The following is a 21,745-nucleotide window of genomic DNA, read 5'->3' as shown; positions in this document are numbered from 1 at the left end:
TCAATTCTATCCCTCTTGAAACACATGCTAATTCTTGATTTACAGTTTTAATGACATTGTTAACTTTGCTGCAATCATTAGCAGTTGGTGCATAAGTACACAAACTCCTACATTCTTTTATCTCACCTGAAACTAAACCATACAAATTATAGGCCACTTTCCCAATTTACCAGCTGACCTTCATTTGGAAATTATTCTGTGAGCTTATTGGACAGGCCGACCAGGGGGAATGCCATACTAGATCTAGTACTAGGTAATGAACCGGGTCAGGTCACAGATCTCTCAGTGGGTGAGAATCTGGGGGACAGTGACCACCGCTCCCTGGCCTTTATAATTATCATGGAAAAGGATAGAATCAAAGAGGACAGGAAAATTTTTGATTGGGGAAAGGCAAATTATGAGGCTATAAGACTGGAACTTCCAGGTGTGAATTGGGATGATGTTTTTGCAGAGAAATGTACTATGGACATGTGGTCGATGTTTAGAGATCTCTTGCAGGATGTAAGGGATAAATTTGTCCCGGTGAGGAAGATAAAGAACGGTAGGGTGAAGGAACTATGGGTGACAACTGAGGTGGAAAATCTAGTCAGGTGGAAGAAGGCAGCATACATGAGGTTTAGGAAGCAAGGATCAGATGGGTCTATTGAGGAATATAGGGAAGCAAGAAAGGAGCTTAAGAAGGGGCTGAGAAGGCCTTGGCGAGTAGGGTAAAGGAAAACCCCAAGGCATTCTTCAATTATGTGAAGAAAAAAAGGATGACAGGAGTGAAGGTAGGACCGATTAGAGCTAAAGGTGGGAAGATGTGCCTGGAGGCTGTGGAAGTGAGCGAGGTTCTCAATGAATACTTCTCTTCGGTATTCACCAATGAGAGGGAACTTGATGATGGTGAGGACAATATGAGTGAGGTTGATGTTCTGGAGCATGTTGATATTAAGAGAGAGGAGGTGTTGGAGTTGTTAAAATATATTAGGACAGATAAGTCCCCGGAGCCTGACGGAATATTCCCCAGGCTGCTCCACGAGGCGAGAGAAGAGATTGCTGAGCCTCTGGCTAGGATCTTTATGTCTTTGTTGTCCACGGGAATGGTACCGGAGGATTGGAGGGAGGCGAATGTTGTTCCCTTGTTCAACAGAGGTAGTAGGGATAGTCCGGGTAAGTATAGACCAGTGAGCCTTACGTCTGTGGTGGGAAAGCTGTTGGAAAAGATTCTCAGAGATAGGATCTATAGGCATTTAGAGAATCATGGTCTGATCAGGGACAGTCAGCATGGCTTTGTGAAGGGCAGATCGTGTCTAACAAGCCTGATAGAGTTCTTTGAGGAGGTGACCAGGCATATAGATGAGGGTAGTGCAGTGGATGTGATCTATATGGATTTTAGTATTGACAAGGTTCCACACGGTAGACTTATTCAGAAAGTTAGAAGGCATGGGATCCAGGGAAGTTTGGCCAGGTGGATTCAGAATTGGCTTGCCTGCAGAAGGCAGAGGGTGGTGGTGGAGGGAGTACATTCAGATTGGAGGATTGTGACTAGTGGTGTCCCACGAGGATCTGTTCTGGGACCTCTGCTTTTGTGATTTTTATTAACGACCTGGATGTGGGGGTAGAAGGGTGGGTTGGCAAGTTTGCAGACGACACAAAGGTTGGTGGTGTTGTAGATAGTGTAGAGAATTGTCAAAGATTGCAGAGAGACACTGATAGGATGCAGAAGTGGGCTGAGAAGTGGCAGATGGAGTTCAACCCGGAGAAGTGTGAGGTGGTACACTTTGGAAGGACAAACTCCAAGGCAGAGTACAAGGTAAATGGCAGGATACTTGGTAGTGTGGAGGAGCAGAGGGATCTCGGGGTACATGTCCACAGATCCCTGAAAGTTGCCTCACAGGTGGATAGGGTAGTTAAGAAAGCTTATGGGGTGTTAGCTTTCATAAGTCCAGGGATAGAGTTTAAGAGTCGCGATGTAATGATGCAGCTCTATAAAACTCTGGTTAGGCCACACTTGGAGTACTGTGTCCAGTTCTGGTCACCTTACTATAGGAAGGATGTGGAAGCATTGGAAAGGGTACAGCGGAGATTTACCAGGATGCTGCCTGGTTTAGCAAGTATGCATTATAATCAGAGATTAAGGGAGCTAGGGCTTTACTCTTTGGAGAGAAGGAGGATGAGAGGAGACATGATAGAGGTGTACAAGATAATAAGAGGAATAGATAGAGTGGATAGCCAGTGCCTCTTCCCCAGGGCACCACTGCTCAATACAAGAGGACATGGCTTTAAGGTAAGGGGTGGGAAGTTCAAGGGGGATATTAGAGGAAGGTTTTTTTACTCAGAGAGTGGTTGGTGCCTGGAATGCACTGCCTGAGTCAGTGGTGGAGGCAGATACACTAGTGAAGTTTAAGAGACTACTAGACAGGTATATGGAGGAATCTAAGGTGGGGGCTTATATGGGAGGCAGGGTTTGAGGGTCAGCACAACATTGTGGGCCGAAGGGCCTGTACTGTGCTGTACTATTCTATGTTCTATGTATACAGTAAGTTAAAAAGAGATAGGAACTTATAATTGTCATAGAAGATATTATAAATACATCTTAAAAATTAAACATCAGTTTTGTAATTATCATGTAATAAGATTGCGATGTGCACATATATTAGATCAGGGAAGTTCACTAAACAATAACTATGATTTTGTGTTCTATTAATATTATTTAGAGCATTATATTATTGGAGGGCTATGGTCTCATTGCAGGCTGATGGGAGTAGGTAGTTTAAGTGGATCAGCATGGACTAGATGGGCTGAAGGGTCTGTTTGTGTGTTGTACTCTGAATGACTCTATGACTCTAGAGCTTGATAACCAAGAGTAAACTTTTCAGAGTATTTTTTATGGAGGCTGGTTTGCAAAGAGCAGAAATTCACATCAATTCAAATGACTTCCTTTGGTTGTGTCAGAGAAGATCATCAACAGCAGACTATGATGACATGCTCTGAGTTAATGACTTGCGTGTCCCACCACTGCAGTGCAGAAAACCCAACATGCCTGTCAGTTTTATGCATGCCAATAGCTCCGGCTTCATTGCTATCATTAAAATAAGTTTCATTCAGGTCTTGGTGGTTGGAAGGAAAGGATACCATGATAGGAAGCTCCTAACATACATTGAATGAAGGCTGGTGATTGTCAGAATCCCAGGGATCAGTGTGAACCCTTGTGGGAAATGTTCCTTTATCATGTCACATGTGACTCACAGAGGGGCTCACCCAACCTGCTGCTCTCTCCTCTCAAAGGTACATGAAGAAAACAAAGGAGTGGGAAGGGGCAGGATAAGACCATAAGACATAGGAGCAGAATTAGGCCTTTCAGCCCATCAAGTCTTCTCCCGTCATTCCATATGGCTTACTTATTATCCCTCTCAAGCCCATTCTCCTACCTTCCCCCTACCCTTTGATACCCTGCAACATGCTGGAGGAACTCAGCAGGTTGGGCAGCATCTGTGGAAACGATCAGTCAATGTTTCGGGCCGGAACCCTTCGTCAGGACCAAGGCTTCCGGCCCGAAACGTTGACTGATCATTTCCATCGATGTTGCCCGACCTGCTGAGTTCCTCCACCATGTTGTGAGTGTTGCTTTGACCCCAGCATCTGCAGAGTATTTTGTATTTACCTTTGATACCCTAACTAGTCAAAAACGTATCAACCTCCACTTTAAATATACCCAATAACTTGGCTCCTCAGCTGAGTGTGGCAATGAATTCCACAGATTCACCACCCTCTGGCCAAATAAATTCCTCTTTATTTCTGCTGTAAAGGGACATCCTTGTAATCTGAGGCTGTGCCCTCTGGCCCTAGACTCTCCCACTATAGGAAGTAACCTTTCCATGTCCACTCTGTCTAGGCCTTTCAATATTCGATAGGTTTCAATGAAATACCCCCTCATTTTTCTGAACTTCAGTGAGTACAGGCCCAGAGCAATCAAATGCTTCACATACATTAACCCTGTCATTCCCAGGATAATTCTTGTGAACCACCTCTGGACCTTCTCCAATGCCAGCATATCCTTTCTTAGATAAGGGGCCCAAAACTGCTCACAATACTCACCCAACCCACCCCCCCATCTACCAACATCCTCTTTGACTTTCAACCATCAGGCAGGAGACTCCAATGCATACAGATAAAAACAGTCAGGATTAGGAAACTGCTTCTTCCCTCAGGCACTAGGCCTTTGAACTCCTTGCCACATTGCATTCAAAGTGTCACTGGTTTATTTGTTCTGTACCTTACAATATTCAGTTTATGCACTTTACTTTGTTTATTTATACATAATTAATTTGTAGATTTTATTCTAAATTATTGTGTGTCATGTGTATCACTATGCTTTACATCGTGGTCCAGAGGAATGTTGTCTTGTCTGACAGTATACATGCATGTAGTTAAATAACAATAAACTTGACTTGACTTGATTCCAGAAATAGCAGTTTTATTTGTTTTCCAAATATTTGATCATTTTGCTAGGTTTGGGAGCTTTCTGTGCACAAATTTGCTTTTAATGTTCAAACAATAGACCACAGTTGGAATATTGTGTTCAATTCTGGTTGCTTCATTGTAGGAAGGATGAGGATGCTTTAGAGACGGTGAAAAGGAAATTTTCCAAGATACTGCCTGGACTAGAAGGCATGCCTTATGATGATAAGTTGAGTGAGCTAGGGCTTTTCTCCTTGAAGCAAAGGTAAGATGAGAAGTGACTTGATAGAGGTGTACAAGATGATAAGAGGCATAGATCGAATGGATAGACAGAGACTTTTTCCCAGGGTGGAAGTGGCTAGTACAAGGTTACTATACAGTAATTTTAAGGTGTTTGGAGGAAATTATGGGAGGGCGGATGGATATAAGCGGTATATTTCTTGCACAGGGTAGTGGGTGCATGTAACACTGCCACGTTCTCCCAGAGGCAGATACATTAGGTGCATTTAAAAAACTCTTAGATAGGCACACAGATGATGGAAAAATGTGGGGCTATATAGGACAGAAGGGTTAGATTGAACTTAGATTAAGTTAAAAGGTCCTGTACTGTGCTGTAATGTCTGTGTTCTATGTTTTATGTAATAAAGATACTTTGAAAATACTTCACTGCCTGTGAAATATTTTGGGGCATCCTGTTAGCTGTGTGGAAGTGCCATAAATATGCATATCCTTCTTGTTTCAAGTTATCTTCAAATGATTTAAAGTCAACTTTCCTAACTTGTTTCACTGCATGGTATAAGCTCCATTTCAGTATGGCACTACTGAAATGCAAATGTGTTTCATTATGGTGCTTTTATTGATAGCAAGAACTACTAAAATGAAGAATTGTATGGAATCAAGGTGATTGCTGCAGCAAATGATGGTTTTGCCAAAAATGAACAGCCATGTAATCTCTGATCAGGTTATGTAAGAGTTAATAAACCTTAACCTCTATCAATAGGACAGATGTAGACATCAGAACAATCAGAATGCAATTAATTTTCCCTATGAGCCATTAGTCATTCCTTGATTGTCACTGGTTCTAAGTCCTGGAGCTTTAACAACACCAAAAGAACTACATCAGTTCAAGAAAGCACCTCATGACTACCTCCTCAAAGGGAATTGGTGATGGGTATGACTATTCTCTTGTCAACTATACGCACACACTAATAAAGTTCTGTAGATGTAGAGTTGAAGATATCCTGACTGGTTGTATCGTGGTCTTGTACAGCAATTTAAGTGTGCAATACATCATGAGCAAATGTGAGGCAGTACCTCAAGAAGGCAATATCTTTCATCAAAGATCACCAAAGTCTGGGCCATGGCACCTTCTCACAGCTATCATCAGGCAGAAGGTATAGAAACCTGAAATCCCACACCATCAGGTTCAAGAATAGCTACTTCCCTTCATCCATTCATTTCTTGAAACCGTCTGAACAACCTTAACCCTACCTTAGTATAGAAACACTATAACCACTTCGCTCTACAATCAACTTTGTTCTATTTGTGTTCTTTCTTGTGCAATTGTGTATAATTTATTATTAATTTATATTTTTCTTGTGAACGTTGTGTATTTGATGCTATGTGCCTGTAGTGCATTTTTCTTGCAACTTTACATACATGTATTTGTGCATATGACAATAAACCCAAATTTGAAATCAGAAAGAAGGAATTTTGAGATAAATGATCAGTCAAGTAGTTGACTGCAAATGGCAATGACATTTTCCCTATGAACCATTAACACAATGGTTTTGATTTACATTGCTATGAGATGCTATTTTTAACTAATGATCTCTCAGAGCTTCTGAGATTGCTACCTTTCTTTCAGTTCTCATTAGTGCAGCAATTAACATTTCCTGGCAATGTGACAATCACACTTCTTTTATACTGTTTGCAACCAAATTCTTCCTTTTGTTCCTTACCGTATGAAACCAGAACTTAACAATTGGAGCACTGTAGAATTCATAGATTTTTCTTCCAAATGGGATCATTCTATGTACTGTTGGTACTTCTTCTTCGTTTTTCTTTCGAGCCGATTCTCCACTCACCCCATCAAGCATTGCCTGAAAGTCACATATAGTTCAATATTGTGACATGAACCTGCTTTTCACTGGCCAATGTTGGTCATTCATAAAAACATGGCATTTCCTCAAAGACACTGAAAGCCAACTTCATTCCAATGATCATCTCCAAAGAAGAGTCTAATCGCTTTACATTGACATTTAACAGATGACATTTAGCAATGAATTCCACAGATTTGCTGAATGGAATGGCTACAGGAGATCTTTAAAGTTATAGATATCTATTGTGATTGCTTACTGTGAACTCCATATCCTCTTCCTCCTTTTCTTTAACTGGTTTCTCAGGCTCCTCCCCTTCTTTCCCGAGTAAAGGTGACTCCTGGCTGTGGGGCATGTATGACATCTCATTTTTATTCTTAAATTCCAGGCTGAGGATTGATGGGGGCAGTAGGATTCCCAGAATTACCTTGGGGAAAAATAGCAAGTTTTAAGTATGTTTAGAATTATCCTTCCAATCCCAAACAATGAAATAGAAGGCAATTTTCTGTTTAAAAAGTACGTTTGGTGGATTCTGTTTCTAAGACAATTTATGGTATACAATGTGAATTATATTGATAAATGTTGCAAGCTAATTGAGTTGTAAGGAGTGTCAGGAAACGTAGAGGAGGTTTGACCCACAAGCAGAGCACCGAGACAAGCAGTAATGAGCTACAACTTTAATAATAAAGTGCAAAATAATAAGTCATGAGGAGCCTTGAAACAAGAGAGAACAGGCACTAAACATCACAGGCAACAAAGACACTGAAGGCTAGGAGCATCTGGTTGAGGCTGGCTGGTTCAATGGGAGATCAATGGTTATGGATGAGGGCTGGGTTTAAATAGGCTGCAGGTGATGAGTTGGAAATGAATGGCCGGTGATTCTTGTTAGCTGGATAGAGACTGGGAGGTACCTGCCTGTGCAGGACTGACAGGAACCTCCACACCCCCCCCCCCACCACGGCCAGCACCCAGTGGCCCAGGTTGATCTGGATGGGTGCAGTGGAACTGCTCAATGAACAATGGATCCAAGATGTATCTGGACAGCATTTAAGACCTCTTCTTCAGGCCATACCATTCCCAGCCGACCAGGTACTGTAGACGCATCCACAACAACGTCAATCCATCAATCAGTGAACCATGTACACTGGACCACCCTCCACCATCCTGAGTTCTGGAGGAACAGACTTAAATGAGTTGAGTGGTCCATGGACAATGGGTTTGAGGCAGGACATGTGGAACATAGGTATGATCCTGAGGGACGGTTGCAGCTTGTGACAGTAAGTGACTAGGTTGATGCAATGGGTGACCAATGAACTGGGGCAAAAGTTTGCGGGAGTTGCTGCGCAGGGGCAGGTTTGGTTGGTGGTCCCCAGGCCGGAGTAGTCAGGTTGAGTGCTGCCATGATTATCCTCCCTGTGCCCTCTTCCAAGCATTCCAGCAACAGCGAACCAGGACCCCGACGGCGGTACCACTGTCGTTGGCTCCTCCATTGGAACAAGGGGAGTTGGTAGCAATAAAGCACTTCAAAGGGTGACTGAGAAGCTGTATAAACTGTGAGACAGCTCAGCCCACAGCAGCTACATCTTTCATGTGGAAGGGTTAGATGCCCTGAAGCATCACAGAAACTTCTCCACTTGCTGATTGGCTCTTTCGGACTGACCGTTGGTCTATGGGTGATAGCCAGAGGACAAACTCACTGAGGTGCGGAGGAGGGAACAGAAGGCTTGTCAAAAATAGGAGACAAATTGTGGGCCCTAGTCCAACACAATGTCTGTAGAGGCGAGCTGCATGTTGGAGAACCAGGTTTGTTGTCTCAGCAGCTGATGGAAATCTGAGGAAGGCAGTGGAGTGCGTCGCTGTGGAGAACCAGTCCACATGATCACTGTGGTCCCAACGGAAGGTGGCAAACCTGTGATGAGGGACAATGGGTGGCAAGGGACCAATAAGTGCCGCAGGGGTCAGGAGGGCCGCTAGTTGGATGCATTGGACTAGGCACATTGAGGGCAGGCAGTGACAAATTGACATACTATACATCTGTGATCCTGGTGGGCCACCAGAACTGGTGTTGCAGAAATCTTGAGTCTGTTGTGCACCTGGATGGGTGGAGGGTGGTGAGGAGTGGGCGCACTGTAGAGTGCATAGCTGCTGGCACACATATGGGTTGACAAGTGTATCAGCCAGAGCAGGATCGTGGTGGATCTGGTTCTCAAGATCCCAGATGATAGGCGAGGATCTGGGAGGATGGAATGATGATCTAAGGATCAATCTCCATTTCAGCTGGGCATCCACCTTTGTGCTCTTGGATCTGGGTCGGTAGAGGATGGTGAAGTTGAATTGCTCGAAGAAGAGGGCCCAGCAAGCCTGTCATGGGTTGAGTTGAGTTGGTTTGTTGTACGGAAATGAGGTTCTGGTGGTCAGTCCAGATAGGAACAATTCAGTGTTTCCCATCAACCAATGTCTCCATTCCACTTAATGACAAGTAGCTTCCTGTCTCCTATGCCATAACAGCACTGTGTAGAGTTGCACGAGAAAAAGACACAAGGGTGTGTCTTCCTGTCTGGTCCTCACTAGGAGAGGATGGTTCTGGCACCCATGTCAGATGTGTCCACCTGTACTACAAATCCAGAGGGGTTCAGAGCAGTGGTGAAGAGTCTCTTGAGCTCTTTGAAAGTGTGATCCAAGGGTGAAGATTAGGTAATCCGTGAGGTAGGTGACTTGATGATGGAGGTGAGGGGATCAGCGATTTGGCCATAGTTTCAGATGGCAGTAGAAGTTGGAGAAGCCCCTAATGCATGATAGCTGTTTGAGGGAGTTTGGTTGGTGTCATTTAATGATGGAAGGATGTGAAAGAATGTAAAATGACTGGGTTGTGGAACTGGCATTTTTCTAATTTGCAGTAGAGTTGGTTTTCGAAGAGCTGCAAGAAGTTGGTTTCGTAACAGAGGGTGGTCCTTGGGGAATATGAGGATGTCATCAAGGTTGCACGTCTTGGTGAACTTTGTTAATGAAGGCTTGGAAAATAGCTGGACTGTTGGAACGTCTAAATGGCATCAAGTATTCCTAATAGCCAGTGGGTGTTATAAACATTGTCGCTTACTCATCCCCCAGGCAGATGTGGATCAAGCTCCTCAGGTCCCATTTGGTGAAGATTTAGGCCCTGTAGATTGTTTGGAATGCACTGTCCATCAAGGGGAGAGGGTAATGATTTTTAACAGTGATTTGGTTGAGTCCACAAAGGGACAAAGACCTCCACCTTTCTTTTTGACTGGCTGGGGACTGAGATGGTTGAATGAAGCCATGTTGTAGTGCTTCAGTGATCTAATTATTCATGGCTTGGATCTCAGGAGGGGAGAGGGAGGACAGATGATCTTGGGGAGGAGGTTGGTCGCACTGTCATGTGATCTGTGTGGCGGCAAGGTACTAGCTTCCCTTTTACCGAAGGCGATAGCTAAGTTGTGGTATTCCTGTGGGAGTCTGGTGAGGCCAAGGGTTTCCACAGTCCCCATGGATTAACGGGGTGAAGTCAACTGTGCTTGCAGGCAGGTGGTCCAGTTGGTTGGGTCCCAACTCAGCAGTGAACCAGATGACTAGGTAAAGTGAGGGTCATGAGTGGAGAGTCAGGGGTCACCCAAAATGAGAGAGTGTTGTGCGAGTTGATCAGGAGGACTGGGAAGGACTTCAGGTGCTGTCCAGTGCTCAAGTATACAGGTCATGTGCACGCTCTGACCACCCTAGACCCTGAGGTACGTCCATCAATGGCCGTGATGCAGAAGCGGTGAGAGATAGGCACGATAGGAAGTCCAAGTTGCACACACAGATCCGGTCCAGAAACCTATCCGCTGCACCCGAATCTATCAGAGTCTCCTGGGCGAGTAGAACTATCAAGGTGTGATGGAGGACAGAGGGAGTGAGTTGGGTTATGGTGCTGGAACTAGGGCCGGTGGGGTGGGGGGGGTGGTGTTAGGGAAGCCTGCTAGATAGAAGGCTTCTTGCCTTTACTGGACGGTGCTGTTTCCCAGACGCAGTGGGAATTTGATGAGTTGGTGGTTGGCTGCTCTGCGGTAGGTGCACAAGTTGTTTCTCCACCAATGCTCTTGGGGTGTTAAGGGAGCTCTCCCTAGTTGCCTGAGTTCTGGAAGTGTTGCTGTGGAGGGTCCTGCAGCCTGAAATGGTTCTGGGAATGGAACTGGGAGTCTCTGGCAGATGATCTGGAGGGTTGTTGCAGAAGATGCTTGTTCATAGCTGGGACAGAGTTTAAGAGGTTTTCGAGTGAGTGGGCATTTTCCTAGTAGACAGCTTATCTTTCAGGTGCTGAGAAGCTGTGATGGTAACGGGCCAGCAGTGCTTCCATATTCGAGCTGCACTCTGCTGTGGGGTCCTAAATGTCGTGGTGTAATTCAGAACCCAGCATGTGCCTTGATGCAGGTGAAGTATGTGATCTGCTGCCTCCTTTCTAGCTCCAGATGTTTGGAAACCTAACACATCTCAGCAGTAAGATCCTCATATCTGTTGCAAATGGGGGTCTCGTTGTCCCAGTTGGCGCAGGCACAGGTCAGATCTCAGCCAGTCAAGAGAGAGATGATGAATGCAATCTTGGCTTGGTCAGTAAAATGCAGAGCAGGCTGCAGTTTGAAGTGCAAGATGCACTGGGACAGGAAACTGCAGCATTGGGTTGGGGATCTGTCGAAGTGTTCAAGGACCAGAATGGGAAGAGGTTGGCTAGCATGTGGTTCCTGTACTGAGATAGAGAGTTGGTTGAGAGTGGTGAGCAGGTGGTCAGTAGTTTTCTGCTGCTTCTGGATCATGTGCTCATGTCGACGGATGACTTTCTTTAGGCAAGCAAACTCTGCTGGTTCATTCATTCTGTCAAGAAATGTGGAGGAGGCTTGATCCAAAATCAGAGCAGCACAGATGATGTAACAGTGAGCAATAACTTCAATAATAAACTGCAAAATAATAAGCCATGAGGGAACAGCTACTAAACTCCACAGGCAACAAGGTAACTGAAGGCTATAAGCTGGCTGGTTCAATGAGTGAACAAGGGCTCTGGATGAGAGCTGGGTTTAAATAGGTTGCATGTGGTAAGTTGGAAATGAGTGGCAGATGGTTCCTGTTAGCTGGGGCTAGTTAGCTGCCCTGTGCAGGCCTGACAAGGAGAGCTTGGATAGATTGGAACTATTTTCCCTGGAGCGTCAGGGGTTGAGGGGTGACCTTATAGAGGTTTATAATATTATAAGGAGTATAGATAAGGTGGAATGTCATAGCCTTTGTACCAACCACAGAAAGTACTTCACCAATTTACAAAATGTTCTGCATCAAAACCACCTGAAATTACAGGCGAGAGGGATAAGAATAGCAGATACATGCAAACATGCAAGTTCACTCTATGCCACACAATATATTGGCTTGAAAATCGCCATTCCTTCATTTTAAGTCCTGGAATTTTCTACCTTACAGGAAACTGCCATTACACAAAAAAAAAAGCCACAGGTCAAAAGAAGTTCTCGCCAGCACCTTCTGAAAGAGAGTTGAATATGGGCATCCAATCCTGACCTTGGCAGTGAAACCATATCAACGTGATTTGTACAACTTAAACCCTGCAGAAAGCAGTGCATCAACAAACTTAGATATGTGAATCAGATTATGTTGATTGATATGTGATATGTTGTTCACGATAATGAGCGTCTCAATAGTTAAATTTGATTATCTGGACATTATTGTACATATATATATCAGAAGATTTTGCCAAGTCACAAGAAGAATATATCTAACCATTCCCCCAGCCCACCATATATATAATCTTGTGTTCACAGTCTGTTGATATTTCAATTTGTGGGCTGGGGGAATGGTTAGATATATTCTTCTTGTGACTTGGCAAAATGTTCTGATCACTGTCTGCTTACCCCTTGGCCATATTGTTTCCACCAGTCTTCTCCCAGGTGCATTTTTCTGCCAGCTCTTTGATGTTACTGAGTGCAGTGAAGGGTTGTCTTAACCTTGGCAGACAGGCTACACTCATAGAGTGGTCACACCCCAGTACGAAATAAAACAAAGGGATAGCATCTCTCTGGACATATACATCCTTAAAACCCTAAAGAAATGGCCACTGAAATGTTACTTGCACCAGCTGTAATCTTCCAAAAATCCTGACATTCCGGCGAGGTTAAAAAGGATTGGAAACTGCCAATATTAATTGTCTTATTCAAAAAGGGTGGCGGGTAAGAAGAAACATTGGCTCATTTCCTGATGTTCATCACTGGTGACAATGTAGCTCAGCAAATATGGTGGGTTATGGGAGAAATGGATTGGTGTGATGTGGTGTGACATAGATACAGATATTCCAAAGGTGCTCTGCTTGATTCTGTATTGGAAAACTCTTTGACCCCTCACCTTCAGGCTGGAATTTTTGCGCATCCTCAGCCGTCCCATCCACATGTCCGTGAGGAGCATCTGACTGCAGGTATGAGCAATGAAGTCTCGGTGCTTAGCTGCCACAGCCAGCTGCAGGCAGGTGGAGTTACTCCAGTTCTTCAGCTCGTAGGTCAGCAACTTCATGGCCATCTGCTCCTCCTGCTTGTAGGACTGGTCCAGTAGTTCGACAGCAAGTTGCGCAAACTCCCTGCAAGAGGAATAGCTCTTGTCAGGTCTACAAATTACAACCTTCATGTCAACATGTATTTTCAGTTCTTTTCCTGGAATGGGAAGATACCCATTCAGTCTTTTAGGACTTGTCTGTGGTAAACAAGTCAGCCCAGGCATGGCATAAAAAGGAAAGATCATTGATTTTGTGTTTAATGACTTGTTCAGACTTCAAATACCTGCAGTTAGATAGAAGAGGAGGCCCCTCATATCTATTCAATTGTTCAATGAAATCATAGTTGAATCTAACTTAACTCTCTCCATTACATTGCTCAATATCCTTTCATGCTCCACCAGGAAATGAAGCATCCTAGAGGTTTTGAGAAGGGGATGGAGTGAGAGAATTCCATATTTTCGCTCTCTGTTGTGTGAGAACGTACTCCCTACCATCACCCTGAACATCTTGTCTATATCTTGTGCCCGAGGAACACTCACAATGCGCTGGAGGAACTCAGCAGGTCAGTCAGCATCAGTTGAAAAGATTAGTCGACGTTTCGGGCCGAAACCCTTCATCAGGACTGAAGGAAGAACTTTGGGGAGGGTTCGAAGAATGCTGGTGGTTGAAAAAAACAGTAATTTTAAGACAAAGGGGTGGGGGAGGGGAAGCAGGGAGGTGATTGGCAGGAGAACAATGCGAACTAATAGTTCAGCCTCCTTCTACTACTTCACATTGTTCTCCTGCCAATCACCTCCTTGCTTCCCCTCGCCCAGCCCTTTGTCTTAAAATTACTGTTTTTTTCAACTACCAGCATTCTTTGAACCCTCCCCAAAGTTCTTCCTTCAGTCCTGATGAAGGGTTTCGGCCCGAAACGTCGACTAATCTTTTCAACTGATGCTGACTGACCTGCTGAGTTCCTCCAGCGCATTGTGAGTGTTCCTTTGACAACAGCATCTGCAGATTATTTTGTGTTTATATCTCGTGCCCGGTTTTGGATTCCCCATAATTTTTTATGGTCTTGGGCAGAGCAGTTACCATAGCTTTATATGCAACACAGCTTGATGTGGCAACTACTCTGCCCAGGGGTGTAAGGAATCACAGAAAGTTGTGAACGCAGCCCAGTCTATCAAATAAGCCGGCCACCCTGCACTGACTGGGCTGTGTCACAATCAGGAAACACACCCATCCTGGTCATTCTCTCTTCTATTCTTTATGATTGCATAGGGTCAGGGTTGAACAAGCTTGAAAGTATGTAACATCAGGGTCAATGACAGCTTCTAACTGACTGTTATCAGATTCTTGAATGAAACTCTCCTAGGCTAATGGTGAACTCTTGATCTCCCAATCTACTTTGCCGTGACACTTTATCTGTCGATCTGTACTATCCTTTCCCTGAAATTTTAACATTACATTCTGCAGTCTGTTGTCTTTTTACTACCTTGATGTAGTTATATATTTTACTAAATGGCATGCAAAAGAAACTCTTTTGTGTATGAAAACGCGCATGACAATAATAAACCAATACCAATATCAAGACGGAACAATTTCTATTTGATCCCTTTATTTCAATCGCTTAAGGTTTTTTTCCAATTTGAATTAGAGATACAGCACTTCTGGCCCAATGAACCTGTGCCACGCAATTACATCCATGAGACAAATTAACCTACTAATCCAAATGATTTTGGATTGTGAGAAGAAATTAGAGCACCCAGAGAAAACTCACATGGTCACATTGAGAATTTACAAACTCCTTACAAACAGTGGTGCAATAGCTCCTGGGCCACTGGTGCTGTAATAGGGTTATACTAACCATGCTTCCCTATCATCTTATATATTTCAAGCTGACTATGTTTTAACTTTCCACACTCCTTGGAATACAAGCTCATCTCTGCAAACTTGCCATTACTCCCACTTTATCAGGGTGACCTATACTATGTGCACTCTGAGGGCAATCCCTTCTTCTTGATGAACATTGCCAAGAAACAGCTGGGTTCCTAGTGAGCCATCAGAGCTTTAACCTTCTGAAACATTACTTTTAGCCTTTGATTTCCATTAATGTTCGAGGCTCTTCCCCAAACTGACTAGGACCTTTTGGTGCAGTGCCACATCTGGAGTATTGCATTCAGTTCTGGTTGCCCCACTATAGAAGGGACATCGAGGCTTTGGAGAGGACACAGAAGAGGTTCACCAGGATGCTGCCTAGTTTAGAGGGCATGTGCTATTATGAGAGGCTGGGCAGACTTGGGTTGTTTTCTTTGGAGTGGTGGAGGCTGAAGGGACATTGGATAAGAAGCTTATAAGATTACGAGAGGCATATATAAAGTACAGAGGGAATATCTTTTTCCCAAGGTAGAAATGTCTAATACCAGAGGGCATGCATTGAAGGTGAGAGGGGGTAGTTTCAAAGGGGATGTGAGGGATTAGTTTTTTTAGTCAGAGAGTGGTGGATGCCTGGAGCTTTGAACAGTGGCCAAGTAGACAGATCAGAAGCTTGAGAGTATGTAATTCATGCAGGTTCACTAATCAAGTGTTAAAGGCAGTGACTCGTAGCAGGTTTTTTTGGAGCTTTGAGCTGTGGCCAAAGTTCAGGATTGAGTAACAAAAACAAAAGTGGTGCAAGTGGAGCGGCCATTGTCAGATTGGACAGAGTTAGAGTGGAGATTTTGAAGCTTCAGTCAGAGAAGGAAAAAAAAGCTGCAGGTAGAGTTCTTTCTCCCCCCCCCCAATACATTTTCAGTTAGAACAGTAGAGATGCCAGGCAGGATAGTGGAATGCTCCTCTTGTGGGATTTAGGAAGGCAAGGAGATCTCCAGTGTCCCTGATGACTACATCTGCGAGAAGTGCATCCAGCTGCAGCTTCGAACAATCCACATTAAGGATTTGGAGCTGGAACTGAATGAACTCCGGAGCATTCGGGAGGCTGAGGGTGTGATAGATAAGACATATAGAGAGGGTGCTGGAGACAGGAAACTGGGTGACAGCCAGGAAGGGGTAAGGGGTTAAAGAGCCAGTGCAGAGTACCCCTGTGACCATCCACCTCAGCAACAAGTAGATTAATATGGCTACTGTTCATGGGGATGACCTAGCAGAGAAAAGTCACAGTAGTTGGGTTTCTGGTACTGAGTCTGTCTCTGTGACTCATTAAAGAAGGGGGGAAAGAGCCGAGCTGTGGTGACAGAGGATTCATTAGTTAGGGGAACAGAAAGGAGGTTCTGTGGGTGAGAACAAGATTCCTGGATGGTATGTACCCTCCCGGGTACCAAGGTCAGGGATACCTCCGATCAAGTCTCAGCATTCTTAAGTGGGAAGGTGAACAACCAGAGGTCGTGATCCATGTAGGTACCAATGACGTGGGTAGGAGAAGTGACTAAGTTCTGCAATGGGGAGTTCAGGGAGTTAGGTACTAAGTTAAAGGGCAGCACGTCCCAGGTGGTGATCTCAGGATTGCTATCCATGTCATGTGCTAATGAGGCCAGAAATAGGATGATTATACAGTTCAATGTGTGGCTAAAGAGTTGGTGTTGCAGGAAGGGATAGGATTCTTGGATCATTCTTTGGAAGGTGGGACCTGTACAGTAGGGATGGTTTGCACCTGAACTGGAAGGAGGCCCAGCTCCTAGTGGGAAGGTTCGCTAATGCTGCACGGTGGGGTTTAAACTAGAGTTGCAGTGGGATGGGAACGTAAGTGCTGGAACAGTTAGTGGAGAGGTTGTGGAGACAGATGGGGATAAGATCTCAGACATAATCAGGAATCAAAAGGTTGAGCAGGGTGCAACTAGAGCCTTGGGCTGTGTATATTTCAATGCAAGAAGTATCGTAGGAAAGGGGGATGAGCTCAGGGCATGGATCAACACCTACAATTATGATATTGTAGCTATTAATGAGACTTCTGTGCATGAAGGACAACACTGGCAGTTCAGTATTCTGTTGTTTTTGACGTGACAGATCAGGAGGGATTGAAGAGGAGGGGTGGCATTACTAGTTGGGGAAAATGTCACGGCAGTGCTCTGTCAGGACAGACTGGAGAACTCATCTAAGACATTATGGATGGAACTGAGTAATAGGAAAGGTATGACCATGTTAATGGGGCTATATTACAGACCACCCAACAGTCCGAGGGATTTAGAGAAACGAATTTGTGGAAAGATTGCAGTCTGTTGCAAGAACCATAAGGTTGTTATATTAGGTGATTTTAACTCTCCACATATTGACTGGCACTCTCATACTCTAAAAGGACTAGATAGCATAAAGTTTGCCCAATGTGTTCAAGAAAGTGCCCTTAATCAGATGTCCCAATGAGAGAGTATCCGATACTTGATCTGCCATTATGGAATGAGAACAGGGCAAGTGAGAGAAGTTTGTGCAGGGGAACACTTTGCAGCTAGTCATCACAATGCCATTAGTTTCAAAGTAAACATGCAAAAAGATAGTTCGGGATCGCAGGTTGAGATTCTAAATTGAAGAAAGGCTAATTTTGATTGTATTAGAAATGGTTTGGCAAGTGTGGATTGGGACAGGCTGTTTTCTGGCAAATATGTTCTTGGTAAGCATGTGGCCTTCAAGAGTGCAATTTTGAGAGTACCCGCATGGTTTGTTGCCTCCTGGGTGCCGGGGTCCGGGATGTCTCTGACCGGGTGCACGACATCCTAGTACGAAAGGGAAAGCAACCAGAAGTCGTGATACATGTAGGGACCAACAACATAGGCAGGAAGAGGGATGAGGTCCTGAAGTGTGAGTTTCGGGAACTAGACAGAAGGCTGAAGAACAGGACCTCAAGGCTGGCGTTCTCAGGGTTGCTGCCAGTGCTATGTGACAGTGATGGTAAGAATTGGAGGAGATGGCAGTTGAATGTGTGGCTGAGGAGTTGGTGCAGAGGGCAGGGTTTTAGATTTTTGGATAATTGGGATCTCTTCTGGGGAAGGTGGGACTTGTACAGATTGGATGGGTTGCACCTGAACTCGAGGGGGAGCAATATCCTTGCAGGTAGGTTTGCTAGCATGGTTCGGGAGGGTTTAAACTAATTTGCAAGGGGGGTGGGACCCAGAGCGATAGAGCAGTGAAAGAAGTGCATGGAGTAAAGCCAGATCTAACATATAGAGAGGCTTTGAGGAAAGAGAAGCAGAATAAAAGGGGTAAAGACAGTAAGGTAGAAGGACTGAAGTGTGTGTACCTCAATGCAAGAAGCATCAGCAACAAAGGTGATGAACTGAGAGCTTGGATACATACATGGAATTATGATGTAGCGGCCATTACAGAGACCTGGCTGGCACCAGGGCAGGAATGGATTCTCAATATTCCTGGATTTCAGTGCCTTAAAAGGGGGGAAAAGGGGAGAAGGGGTGGCATTACTGGTCAGGGATACTATTACAGCTACAGAAAGGGTGGGTAATGTAGCAGGATCCTCTTTTGAGTCAGTATGGGTGGAAGTCAGGAACAGGAAGGGAGCAGTTACTCTATTTGGGGTATTCTGTAGGCCCCCTGGTAGCAGCAGAGATACAGAGGGGCAGATTGGGAGGCAGATTTTGGAAAGGTGCAAAAATAACAGGGTTGTTATCATGGGTGACTTTAACTTCCCTAATATTGATTGCACCTGATTAGTTCCAAGGGTTTAGATGGGGCAGAGTTTGTTAAGTGTGTCCAGGGCGGATTCCTGTCACAGTATGTGGACAGGCCGACTGGGGGAATGCCATACTAGATCTAGTACTAGGTAATGAACCAGGTCAGGTCACAAATCTCTCAGTGGGTGAGCATCTGGGGGACAGTGACCACCGCTCCCTGGCCTTTAGCATTATCATGGAAAAAGGACAGAATCAGAGAGGACAGGAAAATTTTTAATTGGGGAAGGGCAAATTATGAGGCTATAAGGCGAGAACTTGTGGGTGTGAATTGGGATGATGTTTTCGTACTATGGACATGTGGTCAATGTTTAGAGATCTCTTGCAGGATGTTAGGGATAAATTTGTCCCGGTGAGGAAGATAAAGAATGGTAGGGTGAAGGACCCATGGGTGACAAGTAAGGTGGAAAATCTAGTCAGGTGGAAGAAGGCAGTATACATGAGGTTTAGGAAGCAAGGTTCAGATGGGTCTATTGAGGAATATAGGGAAGGAAGAAAGGAGCTTAAGAAGGGGCTGAGAAGAGCAAGAAGGGGGCATGAGAAGGCCTTGACGAGTAGGGTAAAGAAAAACCCTAAGGCATTCTTCAATTATGTGAAGAAAAAAAGGATGACAGGAGTGAAGGTAGGACCGATTAGAGCTAAAGGTGGGCAGGCGTGCCTGAAGGCTGTGGAATTGAGCGAGGTCCTCAATGAATACTTCTCTTCGGTATTCACCAATGAGAGGGAACTTGATGATGGTGAGGACAATATGAGTGAGGTTGATGTTCTGGAGCATGTTGATATTAAGGGAGAGGTGTGTTGGAGTTGCTAAAATACATTAGGACGGATAAGTACCCGGGGCCTGACGGAATATTCCCCAGGCTGCTCCACAAGGCGAGGGAAGAGATTACTGAGCCTCTGGCTAGGATCTTTATGTCCTTGTTGTCCACAGGAGTGGTACCGGAGGACTGGAGGGAGGTGAATGTTGTCCCCTTGTTCAAAAAAGGTAGTAGGGATAGTCTGGGTAATTATAGACCAGTGAGCCTTACCTCTGTGGTGGGAAAGCTGTTGGAAAAGATTCTTCGAGATAGGACCTATGGGCATTTAGAGAATTGTGGTCTGATCAGGGACAGTCAGCATGGCTTTGTGAAGGGCAGATCGTGTCTAACAAGCCTGATAGAGTTCTTTGAGGAGGTGACCAGGCATATAGATGAGGGTAGTGCAGTGGATGTGATCTATATGGATTTTAGTAAGGCATTTGACAAGGTTTCACATGGTAGGCTTATTCAGAAAGTCAGAAGGCATGGGATCCAGGGAAGTTTGGCCAGATGGATTCAGAATTGGCTTGCCTGCAGAAGGCAGAGGGTGGTGGTGGAGGGAGTACGTTCAAATGGGAGGATTGTGACTAGTGGTGTCCCACAAGGATCTGTTCTGGGACCTCTGCTTTTTGTGATTTTTATTAACGACCTGGATGTAGGGGTAGAAGGGTGGGTTGGCAAGTTTGCAGACGACAAAAATGTTGGTGGTGTTGTAAATAGTGTAGAGGATTGTTGAAGATTGCAGAGAGACATTGATAGGATGCAGAAGTGGGCTAAGAAGTGGGAAATGGAGATCAACCCGGAGAAGTGTGAGGCGGTACACTTTGGAAGGACAAACTCCAAGGCAGAGTACAAAGTAAATGGCAGGATACTTGGTAGTGTGGAGGAGCAGAGGGATCTGGGGGTACATGTCCACAGATCCCTGTAAGTTGCCTCACAGGTAGATAGGGTATTTAAGAAAGCTTATGGGGTGTTAGCTTTCATAAGTCCAGGGATAGAGTTTAAGAGTTGTGATGTAATGATGCAGCTCTATAAAACTCTGGTTAGGCCACACTTGGAGTACTGTGTCCAGTTCTGGGCGCCTCAGTATGGGAAGGATGTGGAAGCATTGGAAAGGGTACAGAGGAGATTTACCAGGATGCTGCCTGGTTTAGAGAGTATGCATTATGATCAGAGATTAAGGGAGCTAGGGCTGTACTCTTTGGAGAGGAGGAGGATGAGAGGAGACATGATAGAGGTGTACAAGATAATAAGAGGAATAGATAGAGTGGATAGCCAGCGCCTCTTCCCCAGGGCACCACTGCTCAATACAAGAGGACATGGCTTTAAGGTAAGGGGTGGGAAGTTCAAGGGGGATATTCGAGGAAGGTTTTTCACTCAGTGAGCGGTTGGTGCGTGGAATGCACTGCCTGAGTCAGTGATGGAGGCAGATACACTAGTGAAGTTTAAGAGACTACTAGACAGGTATATGGAGGAACTTAAGGCGGGGAGGGGGTTATATGGGAGGCAGGATTTGAGGGTCAGCACAACATTGTGGGCCGAAGGGCCTCTAATGTGCTGTACTATTCTATGTTCTAAAACTTGTATGTGCCTGTCAGAGTAAAAGCTAAAGATAACAAGTGCAGGGAACCTTGGTTTTCAAGAGATATTGAGACCCTAGCTAAGAGAAAAAAAGAGGTGCATAGCAGATATAGGCAGGTAGGAACCAATGAGGTGTTATTGGAGTATACGAAATGCCAAAGAACACTGAAGAAAGAAATCAGGAGGGCTAAAAGGAGGCATGAAATTGCCCTAGCAGACAAGGTGAAGGAGAATCCTAAGGGATTATAGAAATATGTTAAGAGCAAAAGGATTGCAAAGGAGAAAATTGGTCTTCTGGAAGGTCTGAGTGGTAATCCATATGTGGAGACAAAACAGATGGGGGAGATCTTAAATACATTTTTCATATTATTGTATTTACATTGCATTGTATTTACTCAGGAGATGGACACAGAGTTGGTGAGGTAAAGCAGCACCAACTTCATGGGGACCCTATTGAGATTACAGAGGGGGAAGTGTTTGCTGTTCTGAGACAAATCAGGGTGGATAAATCCTCAGGGCTTGACAAGGTGTTCCCTATGGGAGGCAAGTGCAGAAATTGCCAGGGTTCTACCAGAGATAGTTAAATCACCCTTAGCAACAGGAAAAGTTCCAAAGGATTGGAAGATAGTCAAT

The 21,745-nt window shown here is 44.7% G+C and overlaps 1 protein-coding gene across 8 annotated transcripts in view; it reads right to left on the bottom strand.

Annotated features, from left to right (window-relative positions):
• The window catches only part of trpm3 (transient receptor potential cation channel, subfamily M, member 3), a 539,467-nt gene that overhangs the window by 29,003 nt on the left and 488,719 nt on the right, over positions 1-21,745 (bottom strand). For all 8 annotated transcript variants that reach the window (XM_063049027.1, XM_063049028.1, XM_063049029.1 and 5 more), the window contains 3 exons: positions 12,933-13,161; positions 6,802-6,969; positions 6,405-6,545 (listed from right to left, as the gene is read on the bottom strand). In XM_063049027.1, coding sequence (XP_062905097.1) covers positions 6,405-6,545; positions 6,802-6,969; positions 12,933-13,161 — 538 coding nt within the window. The remainder of the gene's footprint in view (positions 1-6,404; positions 6,546-6,801; positions 6,970-12,932; positions 13,162-21,745) is intronic.

Source organism: Mobula hypostoma, chromosome 5 (genome assembly GCF_963921235.1).
Source record: "Mobula hypostoma chromosome 5, sMobHyp1.1, whole genome shotgun sequence".
In the NCBI taxonomy this organism is placed as follows: Eukaryota; Metazoa; Chordata; class Chondrichthyes; order Myliobatiformes; family Myliobatidae; genus Mobula; species Mobula hypostoma.
Note: the sequence above shows the minus strand (reverse complement) of the source record. Positions and strands in the feature narration are given on the sequence as shown.